Source organism: Pongo pygmaeus, chromosome 10 (genome assembly GCF_028885625.2).
Source record: "Pongo pygmaeus isolate AG05252 chromosome 10, NHGRI_mPonPyg2-v2.0_pri, whole genome shotgun sequence".
Lineage (NCBI taxonomy): Eukaryota > Metazoa > Chordata > Mammalia > Primates > Hominidae > Pongo > Pongo pygmaeus.
This window is the reverse complement of record NC_072383.2, coordinates 116,457,861-116,475,404: the sequence shown is the minus strand read 5'-3', so window position 1 is coordinate 116,475,404 and position 17,544 is coordinate 116,457,861. Positions and strand designations below refer to the sequence as shown.

Below are 17,544 nucleotides of genomic sequence, written 5' to 3'. Positions count from 1 at the left end.
TGTACATTTTTCTTTCCAATGGTACATTTTGCAAAACTATAGTACTACTATACTATACAATACAATATCACAGAATATTGATATGGTTACAATCCACCATCTTGTTCAGATTTCCCCAGCTTTATTTTCACTCGTGTGTGTGTGTGTGTGTGTATGTGTGCCTGTGCCTGTGTGTGTATTTAGTTCTATGTATTTTTCTTTTTAAGGCAGGGTCTCACTCTGTCATCCAGGCTGGAGTGCAATGGCATGAACATGGCTAAGTGCAGCCTCAACCTCCTGAGGCTCAAGCAATCCTCACACCTCAGACTCCCAAGTAGCTGAGACTACAGAGTGCACCACCATGTCTGGCTAATTTTTTTACTTTCTGTGCAGACAAGGTTTTACTATGTCACCCAGCCTGGTCTTGAACTCCTGGGCTCAAGTGATCCTCCTGCTCCGGCCTCCCAAAGTGCTGAGGTTATAGGCAAGAGCCACCACCATGGGTCTAGTTCTTTTTTTTTTATTATTATTATACTTTAAGTTCTAGGGTACATGTGTACAACGTGCAGGTTTGATACATAGGTATGCATGTGCCATATTGGTTTGCCGCACCCATCAACTCATCATTTACATTAGGTATTTCTCCTAATGCTATCCCTCCCTCAGCCCTCCACTCCCCCAACAGGCCCCCGTGTGTGATGTCCCCCGCCCTGTGTCCACATGATCTCATTGTTCAATTCCCACCTGTGAGTGAGAACATGTGGTGTTTGGTATTTTGTCCTTGTGATAGTTTGCTGAGAATGATGGTTTCCAGCTTCATCCATGTCCCTGCAAAGGACATGAATTCATCCTTTTTTATGGCTGCATAGTATTCCATGGTGTCTGTGTGCACCATGGGCCTAGTTCTGTGTAATCTGATCACCTGTGTAGATTTGTATATCTACCACAGTCAAGATGCTGGAGAGTTCCAGCACTCCAGGGTTCCCTTGTATTGCTCTTCTATCCCCACATCCATTTTTCCCCTACCCGCTTTTCTGCCATCCCTAACCCCTGGTAACCATCAATCTATCCTCTCTTTCAAAAATGTTGTCATTTCAAAAATACTGTATAAATGGAGTCATATAGTATGTAACCTTTGGGGATTGGCATTTTTTACCCAGCCTAATTCTCTGGCGATTCGCCCAGGTTTTTGTGTGCATTGGCACTTGATGCCTTCTCCTGGCCGAGCTGTGCAGCACATGGTTTGTATGTAGCACTGTGCGGTTAACCATTCTGTTGCCCATATTATTATTATTAGTTTTTCTTTTTGAGAGCGAGCCTGTAGCCCAGGCTGGAGTGCAGTGATGCAACCTTGGCTAACTGTAATCTCTGCCTCCTGGGTTGAAGCAATTCTCCTGTCTAGCCTCCCCAGTAGCTGGGATTACAGGTGCGTGCCCCTATGCCTGGCTAATTTTTTGCATTTTTAGTAGAGATGGAGTTTCACCATGTTGGCCAGGCTGGTCTTGAACTCCTGACCTCAAGTGATCTGCCCACCTCGGCCTCCCAATTGCTGGAACTACAAGTGTGAGCCTCTGTGCCCAGCTGCCCATATTCTTTTTATCACGTCATTCTGTTTATTTCCCTCCCAGCACCAATAACCATGTGAAATCCTTCAGTGAGCATGTTTTCTTGTCTATCATGGCTGCTTTGGCAGAATGTAAGTCCAGGGGACCAGGGTCTCGTCTGTGTTGCTTTTGTGTCTTTTCCAAGCAAAGGGCATAGTTGGCAATCACAGGATGTTTACTGGACAAATGCATGAATGAGAACATGGTGACATAGATCTGGAAGAAGTATGCTGTGGCTGAGGAAGTGGTCAGGGAGGGACTAAGGATGAACTTGACTTCCTTGGAATTTGTGTATCTCACGTGAGGGTTAGGTATTAAAATTTCCATGTAAGGGAAAAGTTATCCTTTAAAGTCCTTTAAATCACTTTGTAACTGCCAGAACTGGGACCTTGGGAAGCTCAAAAGGTGAGAATTAACTTCTTTGCTTTTCTGAGCATTTGGGCTGTGGGGTCTTCCCAGCTATGGGGCAGTGGAAGACAAGGCTGTTGAATGGAGACTAGGGTAACAGGGTCAACAAAGGGATTTTATTGTCTTTTTGGAGGAGCCAAGTAGAGGTGGTTGCCTTTATGTAAATGTACTTATGATGTAATGTGGGTATGATGTAACATGCATTTGATAGAATGTCTATAAGAGGTAATGGGCATATGAAATAGCATGCATATGATGTAATGTGCATATAATGTGACATGCATATGATGTAATGTGCATATGATATGTGCATATGATAAAACATGCATACGATGTAACAGGTATATAGTGCAACATGCATATGATGTAATGGGCACATGGTGTAATGTGCATAAGATATAATTTGCATATGAGATAACATGCGTACAATGTAACAGGTATATAGTGTAACATGCACAAGATGTAATGGGCACGTGGTGTAATGTGTATATGATGTAATGATGTGTATGGTGTAACTCACCTGGCTTTCTCATGGCTTACGCATTGTCTCTGCTCTTCTGTTCCAACTCAGGAGGCAACCTTTCCAAACAAGACTGGACCATCCAGTGGCCCACCACAGAGACGGGGAAGGAGAACAATCCCGTGTGCCCCCCGGAGCCCACTCCGTGGATCCGCACCCATCTCTCCCAGAGCCCCAGGGTCCCGTCCAAGTGCGTCCAGCACTATTGTCACACTAGCCCCACTCCCGGGGCCCCTGTGTACACCCACGTGGACAGGCTTACCGTGGACGCCTACCCGGGCTTGTGCCCGCCCCCGCCACTGGAGTCGGGCCACCGTTCCCTGCCCCCATCGCCCAGGCAGCGGCACGCGGTCCGCACCCCGCCGCGCACCCCCAACATCGTCACCACCGTGACCCCGCCGGGCACGCCGCCCATGAGGAAGAAGAACAAGCTGAAGCCCCCGGGGACTCCACCGCCCTCCTCCCGAAAACTGATACACTTGATCCCGGGATTCACCGCGCTGCATCGGAGCAAATCCCACGAGTTCCAGCTGGGGCACCGCGTGGACGAGGCCCACACGCCCAAGTGAGTGCGCTCGGTGGGTGCCCTGGGGCGGTCGAACCCCGGCCTGCGAGGGGCTGCCCCGTGGTCCCAGGAGCTGCCCAGGTCAGGGAAGCAGGGAACAGACTTGCTTTCCAGACTCTGGTTGAATGAAAAATGGCTTTTCACGGAGGGTTCTGAGCAAATGAATAGAACAGAATTTCCCAGAATTGGCCGTTTAAAAAATATGATTAATATCCTATGGCCTAGGGGCTAAATCTGATACCCGGCCTGATTTTGTAAATAAAAGGTATTGGAACACGCCCATGATCATTCCTTTGTGTGTTGCCTATGGCTGCTTTTGTGTGACAATGGCAGAGTAAGAATGGCCCACAAAGCTGAAAATATTTACCGTCTGGCTTTTTACTGAAAACGTTTGCCAACCCCTGCAGAGTCTAGCCTAGTGCCGCTCCTAGAAATAGGATACGAGGCATATATTAACCTTCAACTTTCTAGTAGTCACATTAAAAAGAATGAAAAGGAACAAGTGATATTAATGATCATAATACATCATTCAACCCAATATATCAAAATTATAATATTTTAACAAAGAATCAATGTAAAATATCATTACTGAGATATTTTGCATTTTTAAAAATACAAAGTCTTTGAAATTGAATGTGTATTTTATATCCACGGCTCATCTCAGTTGAAGGTGGTAGGAAGCAGGACGCATTGGGGAAATTGACAGAGGACCCCTTTGGGGGAGAGAGCAGGTGTGTGATGTAGGGTGAGACTTGAGGATTAGGCAGGTTGCTGTGCTATTCACAGTAGCCAAAAATTAGAAACAACGTGTGTCCATCAGTAGACAAATGAGTAAACACAATGTGGTCCATCCATACAATGCAATATTATTCAGGCTTAAAAAGGAAGAAACTTCTTTTTTGTGAGACGGAGTCTAGCTCTGTTGCCCAGGCTGGAGCAGTGGTGGGATGTCGGCTCACTGCAACCTCTGCCTCCTAGGTTCAAGTGATTCTCCTGCCTCAGCTTCCCAAGTAGCTGGGACTACAGGCCTGCGCCACCATGCCTGGCTAATTTTTGGTATTTTTAGTAGAGACGGGGTTTTACCATGTTGGCCAGACTGGTCTCGAACTTCTGACCTCAAATGATCTGCCCACGTTGGCCTCCCAAAGTGCTGGGATTACAGGCATGAGCCACCATGCCCGACCTGGGAGAAACTTCTGATATATGCTACAACATGGGTGAACCTTGAAGACAGCACGCTAAGAGTAAAATATGCTGGACACATAACGACAAATACTGTATAATTCCACCAATATGAGATACCTAGAGTAGACAATTTATAGAGGCAGAAAGTAGAACAGTGGATCCCAAGGCTGAGGGGAGGGAGAATGGGGAGTTATTATTTATTGGATATAGACTTTGCATTTGGGATGATGAAAACATTCTGGAGACGGATGGTGGCGATGGTTGTACAATAATGCAAATGTAATTAGTACCACTGAACTGTACACTTCAAAATGGTTAAGATGGTAAATTTTATATTATGTATATTTTATCACCATGGAAAAAGGCAGGATTCTGTAAGCGAAGGGTTGGCACACTTTTTCTGTACAGGGGCAGATAGTGTATACTTTAGGCTTTGTAGACCATTCAGTCTCTGTTGCAGTTACTCAACTCTATCATGTAGCACAAAACCAGCACAGACAATAGGTAAACAAATGGGCATGGCAGTGTTCCAATAAAACTTTATTTATAAAAACAGGTACCTGGCCCAATTTGGCCCATGAACTGTGATTTATCAAGCCCTGTCTGAAGCCGTAGTGTAGAGAGTGATCTCTTTTCTGAAGCATTGGGAATGCCCTACAGTGATTGATGTGGAACATGTGATTTTACTACAGTCATATTTAAGCTGCTGTGTGAAACCTAGCTTGAAGACGTAGAATGCGTGTTTGAGACCTCTGAGGGTGAAGCAGAGGATAGATGCTTTTCTGATTGGAGTTGTGTTTGATTTGCATGGTTTTGTGAGAGCCACAGAGATTGGGGCCTGCTGAAACCTCAAGGTGAAGACGTGGGGTAAAGTTCCAGGAAGGCTGGGAGTGCAGGCTGCCAAGTTGGAAGGTGGAAGAGGCATTTGGGGTTTGCTTGCTACGGTGGCCCCACACTTCTCCCTGTCCCTTTCCCAGGGTGCACCACCTAGTAAGGCGAAACTTGATCAGAAAGCCGACTCTCCAGACACATCATCTTTTAATCTGCAAGATGGAGGCCAAATGAGAGAGGCTGCCCTTTGGTTTTTAAATGCGATCCTTTCCCTAGACCCCTGAAGGATTTACTCTGCCTGGATAGGGTTGAATGGCCCACTTCTTCAAGGTCTTCCAAATTGACTTGGCCACCTTTAGTGCTTTTTGGAATTTGTATATCAGGACTCAGGTGGCGTTAAGCTTTGCCCTTCAGGTTTCTTCTGGCTGAGTTAGCAAGCTCATCACTTCCTTAAGGCTGGTAGTTCCTCGGCCCACCTTGGGGGATGCTGTGGTTCATGGCAAGGAAGCAGTAGAGGAGAGGAACAGAGTGGTCAGTTTGTTGATGTGGAAAATGTCGTGGGACCGCTTAGCCTGGGACCATGCCTCCAGGTTCACAGCGATATCAGGGCAGCAGGCCTGGGGGTGTTAAAAAAACTAAGACATAAACAACAGCAACCTGAATAATGTTGGCAGCAGGGGTCATGGGTACAGGTGAGTTCTGATCAGAATTTATAAAGGAGGCGTTAGTTGAGGTGAGTCCCAATTATTAGACTGATAACAACAGTCATCATTTACCTGGGTCTAAACTAGTCCTGATCCTGCCAGGAAGTAGCCTTTTGACCTTGGATTTAACCTCTCTGAATCTTAGCTTTCTCAGCTGTGGACCCAAGCGGTTAGAATACATTTGTGTTTTTAAATTTGTGGTCATGACCCATTCGTGGTTGATAGCATTATTTTAATGGCTTGTGACCAGCATTAAAAAAATGAAATAGACTAGCCTAGACTAGAGTATATTGGAACACATTGCATATGGTAAGCGTTTTAGTGTTGTTTTGTAAAACTTGTTTTCAGTAAGTACAGGCATACTTCAGAGATATTGTGAGTTTGGTTCCAGACCACCACGATAAAGATCCTAAAGTGAATGACACAAATTTTGGGTTTCCCAGTACATAGAATAGTTATGTTTTATACCATACTGTAGTCTATTAAGTGTATGATGGCATTATGTCTTAAAAAACAATGTACATACATTAAATTAGAAATACTTTAATGCTAAAAAACACTAATGATCATCTGAGCCTTCAGTGAGCCATACTCTTTGCTGGTGGAAGGTCTTGCTTCAATGTTGATGGCTGCCGACTGATCAAAGTGATGGTTGCTGAAAGTTGGGCTGACTGTGACAATTTCTTAAAATACGACAATGCAGTTTTCTACATAGATAGACTCTTCCTTTCACAAAAAAGTTCTCTGTAGCATGTGATGCCATTTGATAGCCTAGTAGAACTTCTTTCAAAATTAGAGTCAATCCTCTCAAACCCTGCCACTGCTTTGTCAACTAAGTTTATGTAATATTCTAAAATGTTTCTTGTCAATTCAACAGTGTTCAAGGCATCTTTACCTGGAGTAGATTCCATCTCAAGAAACCACTTTCCTTGCTCATCCATAAGAAGCAACTCCTTGTCTATTTAAGTTTTATCATGAGATTGCAGCAATTCAGTTATATCTTCAGGCTCCAGTTTTAATTCTAGTTCTCTTGCTGTTTCCACCACGTCTGCAGTTACTTCCTCCATTGAAATCTTGAACCCCTCAAAGTCATCCATGAGGGTTGGAATCAACTTCTTCCAAACGCCTGTTAATGTTGATATTTTGACCTCCTTCCATGGATCACGAATGTTCTTAATGGCATCCAAAATGGTGACTCCTTTCCAGAAGATTCTTTTTTCTTTTTTTTTTTGAGATGGAGTCTCACTCTGTCACCCAGGCTAGAGTGCAATGGAGCAATCTTGGCTCACTGCAACCTCCACCTCCTGGGTTCTAGCAATTCTCCTGACTCAGCCTCCTGAGTAGCTGGGATTACAGGTGCCCACCACCATGCCCGGCTAATTTTTGTATTTTTAGGAGAGATGGAGTTTCATCATGTTGGCCAGACTGGTCTTAAATTCCTGACCTCAGGTGATCCACCCACCTCAGCCTCCCAAAGTGTTGGGATTACAGGCATGAGCCACTGCACCCGGCCTCCAGAAGGTTTTTATTTTACTTTTCCCAGATCCATCAGAGGAATCACTATCTATGGCAGCTATAGCCTTATAAAATGTAGTTCTTAAATAATAAGACTTGAAAGATAAAATTACTCCTTAATCCATGGGCTGCAGAATGGATGTATTAGCAGGGATGAAAATCACATAATCTGTTTGTATATCTTCATTAGAGGTTTTGGGTGAGCACATGCATTGTCGATGAGCAATAGTATTTTGAAAGGAATCTTGTTTTTCCTAAACAGTAGGTCTCAACAGTGGGCTTAAAATATTCAGCAAACCATGCTGTGAACAAAAGTGCTATCATCCAGGCTTTGTTGTTCCATTTATAAAGTACGGGCAGAGTAGATTTAGCATAATTCTTAAGAGCCCTAGAATTTTTGGCATGATAAATGAGCATTGGCTTCAGCTTAAAAGTCACCAGCTGTGGTAGTCCTAACAAGAGAGTCAGCCTGTTCTTTGAAGCTTTGAAGCCTTGAAGCCAGGCATTGACTTCATCTCTCTAGCTTTGAGAGTCCTAGATGGCATCTTTGAATATAAGACTGTTTCATTTACATTGAAAATCTGTCATTTAATGTAACCACTTTCATCAATGATCATAACTAGATCTAAGTAACTTGCTGCAGCTTCTCCATCAGCACTTCCTGCTTCACTGTACTTTTATGTTATGGAGACAACTTCTTTCCACAAACCTTATGAGCCAACCCCTACTGGTGTCCGCATTTTCTTCCGCAGCTTCTTCACCTCTCTCAGCCTTCATAGAATTGAAGAGAGTTAGGGCCCTGCTCTGGATTAGGCTTTGACTTAAGGGAATGTTGTGTCTGGCTTGATCTTCCATCCAGACCACTAAAACTTTCTCCATATCAGCAATAAGGCTGTTTTATTTTCCTATCATTCATGTGCTCACGGGAATAACACTTTTAGTTTCCTTAGGAAAAAGAACTTTTCCTTTGCCTTCACAACTTGACCATTTGGCATAAGAAGCCTAGCTTTCAGTTCATTTTGGCTTTTGACGTATCTTCCTCACGAAGCGTAATCATTTTTAGCATATGATTTAAAGTGATAGATGTACAACTCTTCCTTTCGCTGGAACACTTAGAGGCTATTGTTGGGTTATTAATCTGGCTAATTTCAATATTATTGTGTCTCAGAAAATAGGGAGGCCCAGGAAAAGGAGAGAGAGATGGGGAATAGCCTGTTAGTGGAACAGTCAGAACACATACAACATTGATTGATTTATTTCACTATCATATGGGCACGGTTTGTGGCACCCCAAAACAATTACCATAGTGACATGAAAGATCACTGATCACAGATAACCATAACAGATATAATAATAATGAAAAAGTTGGAAATATTGCTAGAATGACCAAAATGTGACACAGAGGAATGAAGTGAGCTTGTGCTGTTGGAAATGTGACAGCGAGAGGCTTGCTCAATGCACGGTTGCCACAAACCTTCAATTTGTAAAAAAATGTGATGTCTGCAAAGTGCAGTGGAGTGAAGTGCAATACAATAAGATATGCCTGTATGTCCTTTTCTTTTTCCCCCACTGGAGGCTCTTCCTACTCTGAACAGCTTTGATTCTAGAATAAACCCCATCAGGGAGTAGGTGAGAAGGTTTGAGAAGCCTTTGCCTTCTCTTCTGTGAAATGTAGCCAGAGATAGTTCCAGAGCTATTCGGTGCATTCTGGTTCCAGTTATCTCTCTTTCATGTCTGGTTTCTTCTCTCCTTCACCCCTGTAGTCCTGCTGGGAACCATCTCTGTGGCTACTAGTATTCAGTCTGCTTTTATTTCCTCTGAATGGAATGAATCTGAGTTTCAACAGTCACAGATCTTTGTGAACAGGTTCCAAAGCTTTCAAAACTGTTGGTTCCTGTGATTTTTCAAGCACACAATACCAAAGGAGGTCTTAGGTTGGAGGAAGGCTAGGAAGGCTATTTTTATTTTTATTTTTTGAGATGGAGTCTTGCTCTGTTGCCTAGGCTGGAGTGCAATGGCGCAATCTCAGCTCACTGCAATCTCCGCCTCCCAAGTTCAAGTGATTCTCCTGCCTCAGCCTCCCAAGTAGCTGGGATTACAGACACCCACCACCACCCCCGAGCTAATTTTTTTTTTTTGAGATGGAGTCTCACTCTGTTGCCCAGGCTGGAGTGCAGTGGCACGATCTCAGCTCACTGCAACCTCTGCTTCCTGGGTACAAGCGATTCTCCTGCCTCAGCCTCCTGAGTAGCTGGGATTACAGGCACGTGCCATGACGCCTGGCTAATTTTTGTATTTTTAGTAGAGACGGGATTTCACCATGTTGATCAGGCTGGTCTTGAACTCCCGACCTCAGGTGATCTGCCTGCCTCAGCCTCCCAAAGTGCTGGGATTACAGATGTGAGCCACCATGCCCGGCCGAGGAAGGCTGTTTTTTAGGCCCTTTATCCTTGGTGCTCTCAGGCACACCCGTGATGGTGTTTATCAGATGATCTGTTTGGGTTTTCCTCGTGTCCCCAGTAGTATCTCATGTGTGTTTTCAGAATGAGCATGACAAGAAAACAAGAATATATTGGCCATAGCATGTCTGTCATCTCCACTGGGAGATTTGCCATCTAGGTGTGTTGGAATATGTTAGAACTGCTATGATCAGTCTAATCAAAGCCGTTTCCCCTGTTTTGTGTTCATTCTCAAAAAACTGTTTATTTTCTTCTTTTCCTTTCTTTTTAGTTTAGCATTTAAGTATGTGGTTTTATTCCTCTGGCATTCCTAACACACACACACACACACACACACACACATGCTCTATACTTTCCCCGGTAAAAGTATTGATTGATTATTGTGGAAGTTGAAACAACTTTGGAAATGTGATGACATTTGGGAAGTATGTGCTGATGTTCTTGTTTTCTTTCTTTTTTTTTTTTTTTAACTTTCATTTTAAGGTCACGGGTACAAGTGCAGGTTTGTTACATAGGTAAACTTGTGTCATGGGGGTTTGTTGTACAGATTATTGCATCACCCAGGTGCCTAGTAGCCATTAGTTATTTTTCCTGGTCCTTTCCCTCCTCCCACCATGTACCCTCCGGAAGGCCCCAGTATGTGTTGTTCCCCTCTATGTGTCCATGTGTTCTCATCATTTAGGTCCCGCTTAAAAGTGAGAACATGCGGTATTTGGTTTTCTGTTCCTGTGTTAGTTTGCCAAGGATAGTGGCTTCCAGCTCCATCCCTGTTCCTGCAAAGGACATGATCTTGTTCTATTTTATGGCAGTGTAGTATTCCATAGTGTATATATACCACATATACTTATATACATAGATATACATAGAGCATGAATTCTCAATGGGGCTGAAATCACCTCTGAGGGGACAAAGATTGGTTATTGGGGGAAGACAGGAAAAATCGTGGATTTTTACAATAGTTTGTGCCTCTCTCTCACAAGGAGCCACCGTACGTAAACAGAGATACACCATATCTGTGCTTATGAAAATTTCACTGGAGGTGGGGGAGGGAGATTAGGAACCACAAAATCTAAAAAGATTCCCAAAGGAGCCATAATAGAAAACAGGTTGAGAAACACTGACGTAGATTATGGATTTAATCCTATAAATGCAGTTAGCCGTAGGCATGGGGAATTATCAAGAATCTCTCTGACATTCTTATCAGCCTTTGTTTTCCCTCTGGCTTTGTGGCCATACTTAGAAGGGTAAACAGGCACTGATTCCTTATAGTGAGCTGTTCAGAAAATTAAGAGGGAATGATCTCAGGGATTCTGGTTATCTTATCTTCATCCCAAGGATCCCACACCCACAGCCACGTTGTTGGGGGAAGAAAGATCCTAACAATTCTATGTGTGCAATGATTTGTATGTCTTCAGATTTTCTAATTTGTCTGCACATGATACAAATGGCTTGTTCCTTCTTTTCAGAAGATCTGAAAGGGTAAACTGCATTTCTGTAAACTGAATTACATTTTAAATGTGCAGGAGAAGCTCAGTATTAAAAAGGAATTCTATCACATATATATTTTTTCAAATCCTTGTTAAAGGTGATTTTTCAACTATAATTGTAATTACAGAAGTAATTTGCAGATATATCTTTATTTTGAAAATACAAGCAAAATAAAATGTAAGCAATAGATGGTAAAATTCTCCATTTCCCTTGTCACGGAGAACTACTATAACTGCTGTTAATACTTTGATATAAATCCTTGTGTGCATTTATTCATGTTTGTAGGTATATATGAAATATATCTAGTTCCCTTTCTTCGTTATTGGAACCACACTATATGCTTTTATTAATGTGACTTGCCTTTATTAGTCCTGCACAAATACAAATATTCCATTTATGACCTTTTCACAGTTTACTTCCTTTGGAAATTCTTCTGTTTTCCCCAAAGCACATCTAGAGCATTCCTTGGTACGTCTCTGTGTTCAGACCTGTGTAGTTTGTGAGTGAACACATTTCACCTCCACCCTTATGGAACAGTATGTCAAAAACTTCAGCTGGCCTTTGAGCAGAGAGAACCAGACTGGATAAGAGCCACAGAACACGTGCTTATTGTACCTTCACTCAAACCCCATTCTCTCTGTTCCAACTAATTCATATTTTGTGCTTGGCCTAGGCTATATCATTTGTTGTTTGCATGGAAACAGGCTTTGCCTAACGGATTCATTATGTAAATAAGATTTCAGGAGGTATATTTTTGTCTGTTTTAGAAAACTAGGTATAAGCACTTAAACTCATTAGCACACACCTACAAGTCATTGTGCTAATTATTACAAGGATCTCTAATATATTTATAAGGGCAAGAGAGGAATGACTAGTCTGTGGGTAATAGTATATTCATTAAAATAGGAAGACTTCTGCCATACTCATTTGGTAATTCCTTTTAGGCTAACTAAGCATTCAGACACGCTTAGCACCATACTGACTTAAGAGGATGCAGGCTACATTGGGCATCTCTTCCCGTGGGTCCTCAGGGGCCATTCTTTTTTGCCCCCTACCTCCAAGTGGCAGTTTGGTACAAAGTGATGAGACCCACATTAAGCAGGTGTGGGAACTATCCTGTCTTACGGGACAATAGCTGTTGTAACAGCTCTATCTTCATGGCCGCCAGGGTGTCTGCAGGGGACATGCCCTGTTACAACAGTCATGCTACTTAAGGACTCCCAAAGCTGTAGATTCCTCATTAGATATTTCAGATTCATTCCATGAGCTCCCAGTCCAGATGCAGTCTACCAACAAGAGGCAATTGGATGAGCACTGTGGTCCACCAGCACAGTGATGTTTCCTCTTTATCAGGTGTTCAGCGGATCAGAGCTGGAAAGTTAACCCAGGGTTAAATTCTCATGCAGAAGAGGAAAAGATTGTGTTAATCCTTTACATACAGTGTATTAGTCCATTCTCATGCTGCTAATGAAGACATACTCGAGACTGGGTAATTTATAAAGGAAAGAGGTTTAGTGGACTCACAATTTAGCATGGCTGGGGAAGCCTCAGGAAACTTACAATCATGGCAGAGGGGGAAGCAAACACATCCTTCTTCACATGGCGGCAGCAAGGAGAAGTGCAGAGCAAAGGTGGGGAAAAGCCCCTTATAAAACCATCTGCTCTCATGAGAACTCACTCACTATCATGAAAACAGGATGGGGGAGACCACCCCCATGATTCAGTTATCTGCACCTGGTCCATCCCATGACATATGAGGATTATGAGAACTATAATTCAAGGTGAGATTTGAGTGGGGACACAGCCAAACCATATCACGCAGCTTCACGTGTACTCTTATGTTCATTGCAGCACTATTCACAATACCAAAGACATGAAATAAATCTAGGTCCCCATCCATGGTGGATCGGATAAAGAAAATGTGGTACATATATGCCATGGAATACTATACAGCCATAAAAAGAACAAAATTATGTCTCTTGCAGCAACATGGATGCAGCTGGCAGTCATTATCCTAAGCAAATTAATGCAGGAACATAAAACCAAATACCACATGTTCTCACTTATAAGCGGGAGCTACACATTGTGTACACATGCACATAAAGATAGCAACAGTGGACACTGGGGATAACTAGATAAGGGAGGGAAGGGAGAGGGACAAAGGCTGAAAACCAAACTATTGGGTACTCTGCTCATTAACTGAATGATGGGTCAGTCATACCCTGAACCTTAGCATCACTCGATATACCCATGTAACAAACCTGCACATCTACCTCCTGAACCTAAAATGAAAGTAGAAATTATAAAAAATTGAAATTAAAATTAAAAAATAAAAATCTTACAATGTAGACTTATCACCAATTCATGTTGAATGTCTTATTTTGAATTGAGATCTTTCACAAGGTATTTTATAATTTATGTTAATAGTATTATATATATATACATATTCTATAACATAATTATTTCTAGTAAAATTTGTGCTCCTGAGAAATTTTTGTTAAGTATTATTATTACTCTGCATAAGAAAGTTCTTTTTTTTTTTTTGAGACAGAGTCTCACTCTGTCACCCAGGCTGGAGTGCAGTGGTGCGATCTTGGCTCACTGCAACCTCTGCCTCTTGGGTTCAAGTGATTCTCCTGCCTCAGTCTCCTGAATAGCTGGGATTACAGGTGCATGCCACCATGTCTGGCTAGTTTTTTTGTATTTTTAGTAGAGACGGGCTTTCACCATGTTGACCAGGCTGGTCTTGAACTCCTGACTTCAGGTGATCCACCTGCCTCGGCCTCCCAGAGTCCTAGGATTACAGGTGTCAGCCATCACGCCCATCCAGAAAGTTCTATTTGAGCCCCCAGATTCCCATTCAGCATTGATGTAGTATCCCCTATCCTGGATTCCAGGCCTTCTTCCTTAGCTTTGGAGCAAGAATAGGTCCTTATCCTCTTAAAGACCCTGCCCCAGCCTCCATTAAGACCATGCCACAACCCCCTAGCTGCTGAATCTTTCAGGCCTGTGATGAGAGATTCAGTCCAGTAAGGCTCATTTAAAATATGTTTGGCTTTCTAAATATCAAATGGACTATCTTTTGGTGTTTGCCCCAGAGGCTTATACAGACAGCACTAATGAATCATCTATTGTCACATTCCTATTGAAACAGCAGCTCTGAAGTTCCACAATGGAAAATTAGCTCAAGAATGTGCTTCTTGATGAATTTTTGTGGTGAAATGTTCTGTGGGTTGGGTAACAGAGTATTTAGTTTGCAGTCCCTTATTATTTACAGGGAACAAACTGATGATATTATGATGGTGAGATTTTTTCCTATGGTATATCGAGTCCTTTGACTTACCTAGTGCCTGCCTTCCTCTCTTGTTATTTCTTTTCAAGGAGTTGAGAGTTTCCTAGGAGGTGTTTTAGAAGGAGCCCAAGGTGAATCCCACCTTGGCTACTAATTAGCCTTGTGACTGCAAATAAGTCACTTAGGAATTGATGCTCCAGCAGTGTGGAGACTGTGTCTGCCCACTTCTCAGAGCTGATGAGGTCCCGTTATACTCCCTAGCTCTACTCAGGATGTCACCTGCAGCTGTGGCGGGCAGTTTCTGTACACACCGAAGGCTTCCCATGTCAAGCACCTGTGTCTTGGCCTGGGAGGTTTTGTTTGTTTGTTTGCTTTTTTTGCCAGTGGAGCATGTTCAATCTGAGTGCAGGGCCGGCTGGAAATGTCAGGGGCTTGATGTTGCCCTTGGGAACAACCTTCAGTTGCTGAAGGACAAGAGCTAGTGCATAAATAATGCCCTCAGAGGGCCCATTCTGCTGTGCGTTCTATACCCCTCCTGAAGGCTTCCTAGAGGGACAGCCTCAGTTGTCCCCAGAGGCATTCCCCGTAACACCCTTTATGGGCTATGTTTTCTCCCTTGCCTCACCTCTCCATCTCCTCATCCTGCTGCTAGGATCACCTCTCAAATATACTACATACTTTAGGGTCTGCTTTTGGGGGAACCTAAATTAAGACAGGGATAAAGGTCATCATAAGTATAATTGCATTAGGCTCTTACACAGCTATGCGGACACATTTTCACTAACACAAAAGTTTTCTTGATTGATTTGTTATTAGAATATAAATGATAGCTGTCACTTATGGAAGGCTTATTGTATGCTGATACTTTGCATCGTTATTTTATTTGTATTTTTACTATTTTTATTTTAATTGACTAATAATTGTACATATTTATGGAGTACAGTGTAATGTTTTTATATATGTATACATTGTGGAATTATTTAAGTCAGGCTAATTAACATATCTATCATCTTACATACTTATCATTTTTTTGTGATGAGAGTATTGCAAATTTATTCTCAGCGGTTTTGAAATATGTGCTATATTATTATTAACTACAGTCACCATGCTGTGCAATAGATCTGAAAAACTTATTGCTCCTATCTAACTGAAACTTTGTACGCTTTAACCAATATCTCCCCATTCCACTGCCTCCTTCCTGCCGGGTCCTGGTAACCACCATTCTACTCTCTACTTTTATGAGTTTGACTTTTCAAAGTGAGAGTATGCAGTATTTGTCTTTCTGAGCCTGGTTTGTTTCACTTAACATAGTATCCTCCAGGTTCACCTGTGGTGTCACAGATAACAGGGTTTCCTGTTTCTTTAAGGCTAAATAGTACTCCATTGTGCATATATATACACCACATTTTCTTTATGCATTCATCCACTGATGGACTCTTAGGTTGATTCAGTGTCTCAGCTATTGTGAATAATGCTGCAACAAATATGGTAGTGCAGATATCTCTTTGACAAACTGATTTCAATTGCTTTGGATACATACGTAGTGGTGGGATTTCTGAATCTTATGGTAGTTCTATTTTTAGTATTTTGTGGAACCTCCACACTGTTTTCCATAATGGCTGTACTAATTTACATTCCCACCAACAGTGTACAAGGGTTCCTTTTCCCCACATCCTCTCTATGACTTGGTAATTATGTCTTTTTGATAAAAGCCATTCTTGACAGGTATGAAGTGAGATCTCATTGTGGTTTTAGTTTGCAATTCCTTGATGATTAGTGATGTTGAGTATTTTTTCATAAATCTATTGGTCATTTGCATGTTTTCTTTTGAGAAATGTCTACTCAGGTTCTTTGCCAATTTTTAATTAATTATTTTATTTTATTTTATTTTAAGTTCTGGGATACATGTGCAGAATGTGCAGGTTTGTCACACAGGTATACATGTGCCATGGTGGTTTGCTGCACCTATCAACCTGGCATCTAGGTTTTAAGCCCCACATGCATTACATATTTGTCCTAATGCTCTCCCTCCTCCTGACCCCCACCCCCCAACAGGCCCCGGTGTGTGTTGTTCCCCACCCCATGTCCATGTGTTCTCATTGTTCAACTCCCACGTATGAGTGAGAACATGAGGTGGTTTGGTTTTCTGTTCCTGTGTTAGTTTGCTGAGAATGATGGCTTCCAGCTTCATCCATGTCCCTGCAAAGGACATGATCTCATTCTTCTTTATGGCTGCATAGTATTCCATGGTGTATATGTGCCACATTTTCTATATCCAGTCTATCATTGATAGGCATTTGGGTTGGTTCCAGGTCTTTGCTATTGTGAATAGTGTTGCAGTAAACATACGTGTGCATGTGTCTTTATAGTAGAATGATGTGTAATCCTTTGGCTATATACCCTGTAATGAGATTGCTGGGTCAAATGGTATTTCTGGTTCTAGATCCTTGAGGAATCACCATACTGTCTTTCACAATGGTTGAACTAATTTACACTCCCACCAACAGTGTAAAAGCATTCCTATTTCTCCACAGCCTCACCAACATCTATTGTTTCCTGACCTTTTAATAAACACCATTCTGACTGGCATGAGATGGTATCTCATTGTGGTTTTGATTTGCATTTCTCTGATGATTAGTGATGATGAGCTTTTTTTTTTATATGTTTTTTGGCTGCATAAATGTCTTCTTTTGAGAAGTGTCTGTTCATATCCTTTGCCTACTTTTTGATGGGGTTGTTTTTTTTTCTTGTAAATTTGTTTAAGTTGCTTGTAAATTCTGGATATTAGACCTTTGTCAGATGGGTAGATTGCAAAAATTTTCTCCCATTCTGTAGCTTGCCTGTTCACTCTGATGCTAGTTTCTTTTGCTGTGCAGAAGCAAATGGAGTTTAATTAGACTCCATTTGTCAAATCTGACTTTTATTGCAATTGCATTTAGTGTGTTAGTCATGAAGTCCTTGCCCTTGCCTATGTCCTGAATGGTATTGCCTAAA

The 17,544-nt window shown here is 42.2% G+C and overlaps 1 protein-coding gene across 1 annotated transcript in view; it reads left to right on the top strand.

Moving 5' to 3' along the window:
- The window catches only part of KSR2 (kinase suppressor of ras 2), a 517,247-nt gene that overhangs the window by 210,615 nt on the left and 289,088 nt on the right, over window positions 1-17,544 (top strand). Inside the window, exon 4 of the mRNA XM_054444768.2 lies at window positions 2,563-3,076. Coding sequence (XP_054300743.1) covers window positions 2,563-3,076 — 514 coding nt within the window. The remainder of the gene's footprint in view (window positions 1-2,562; window positions 3,077-17,544) is intronic.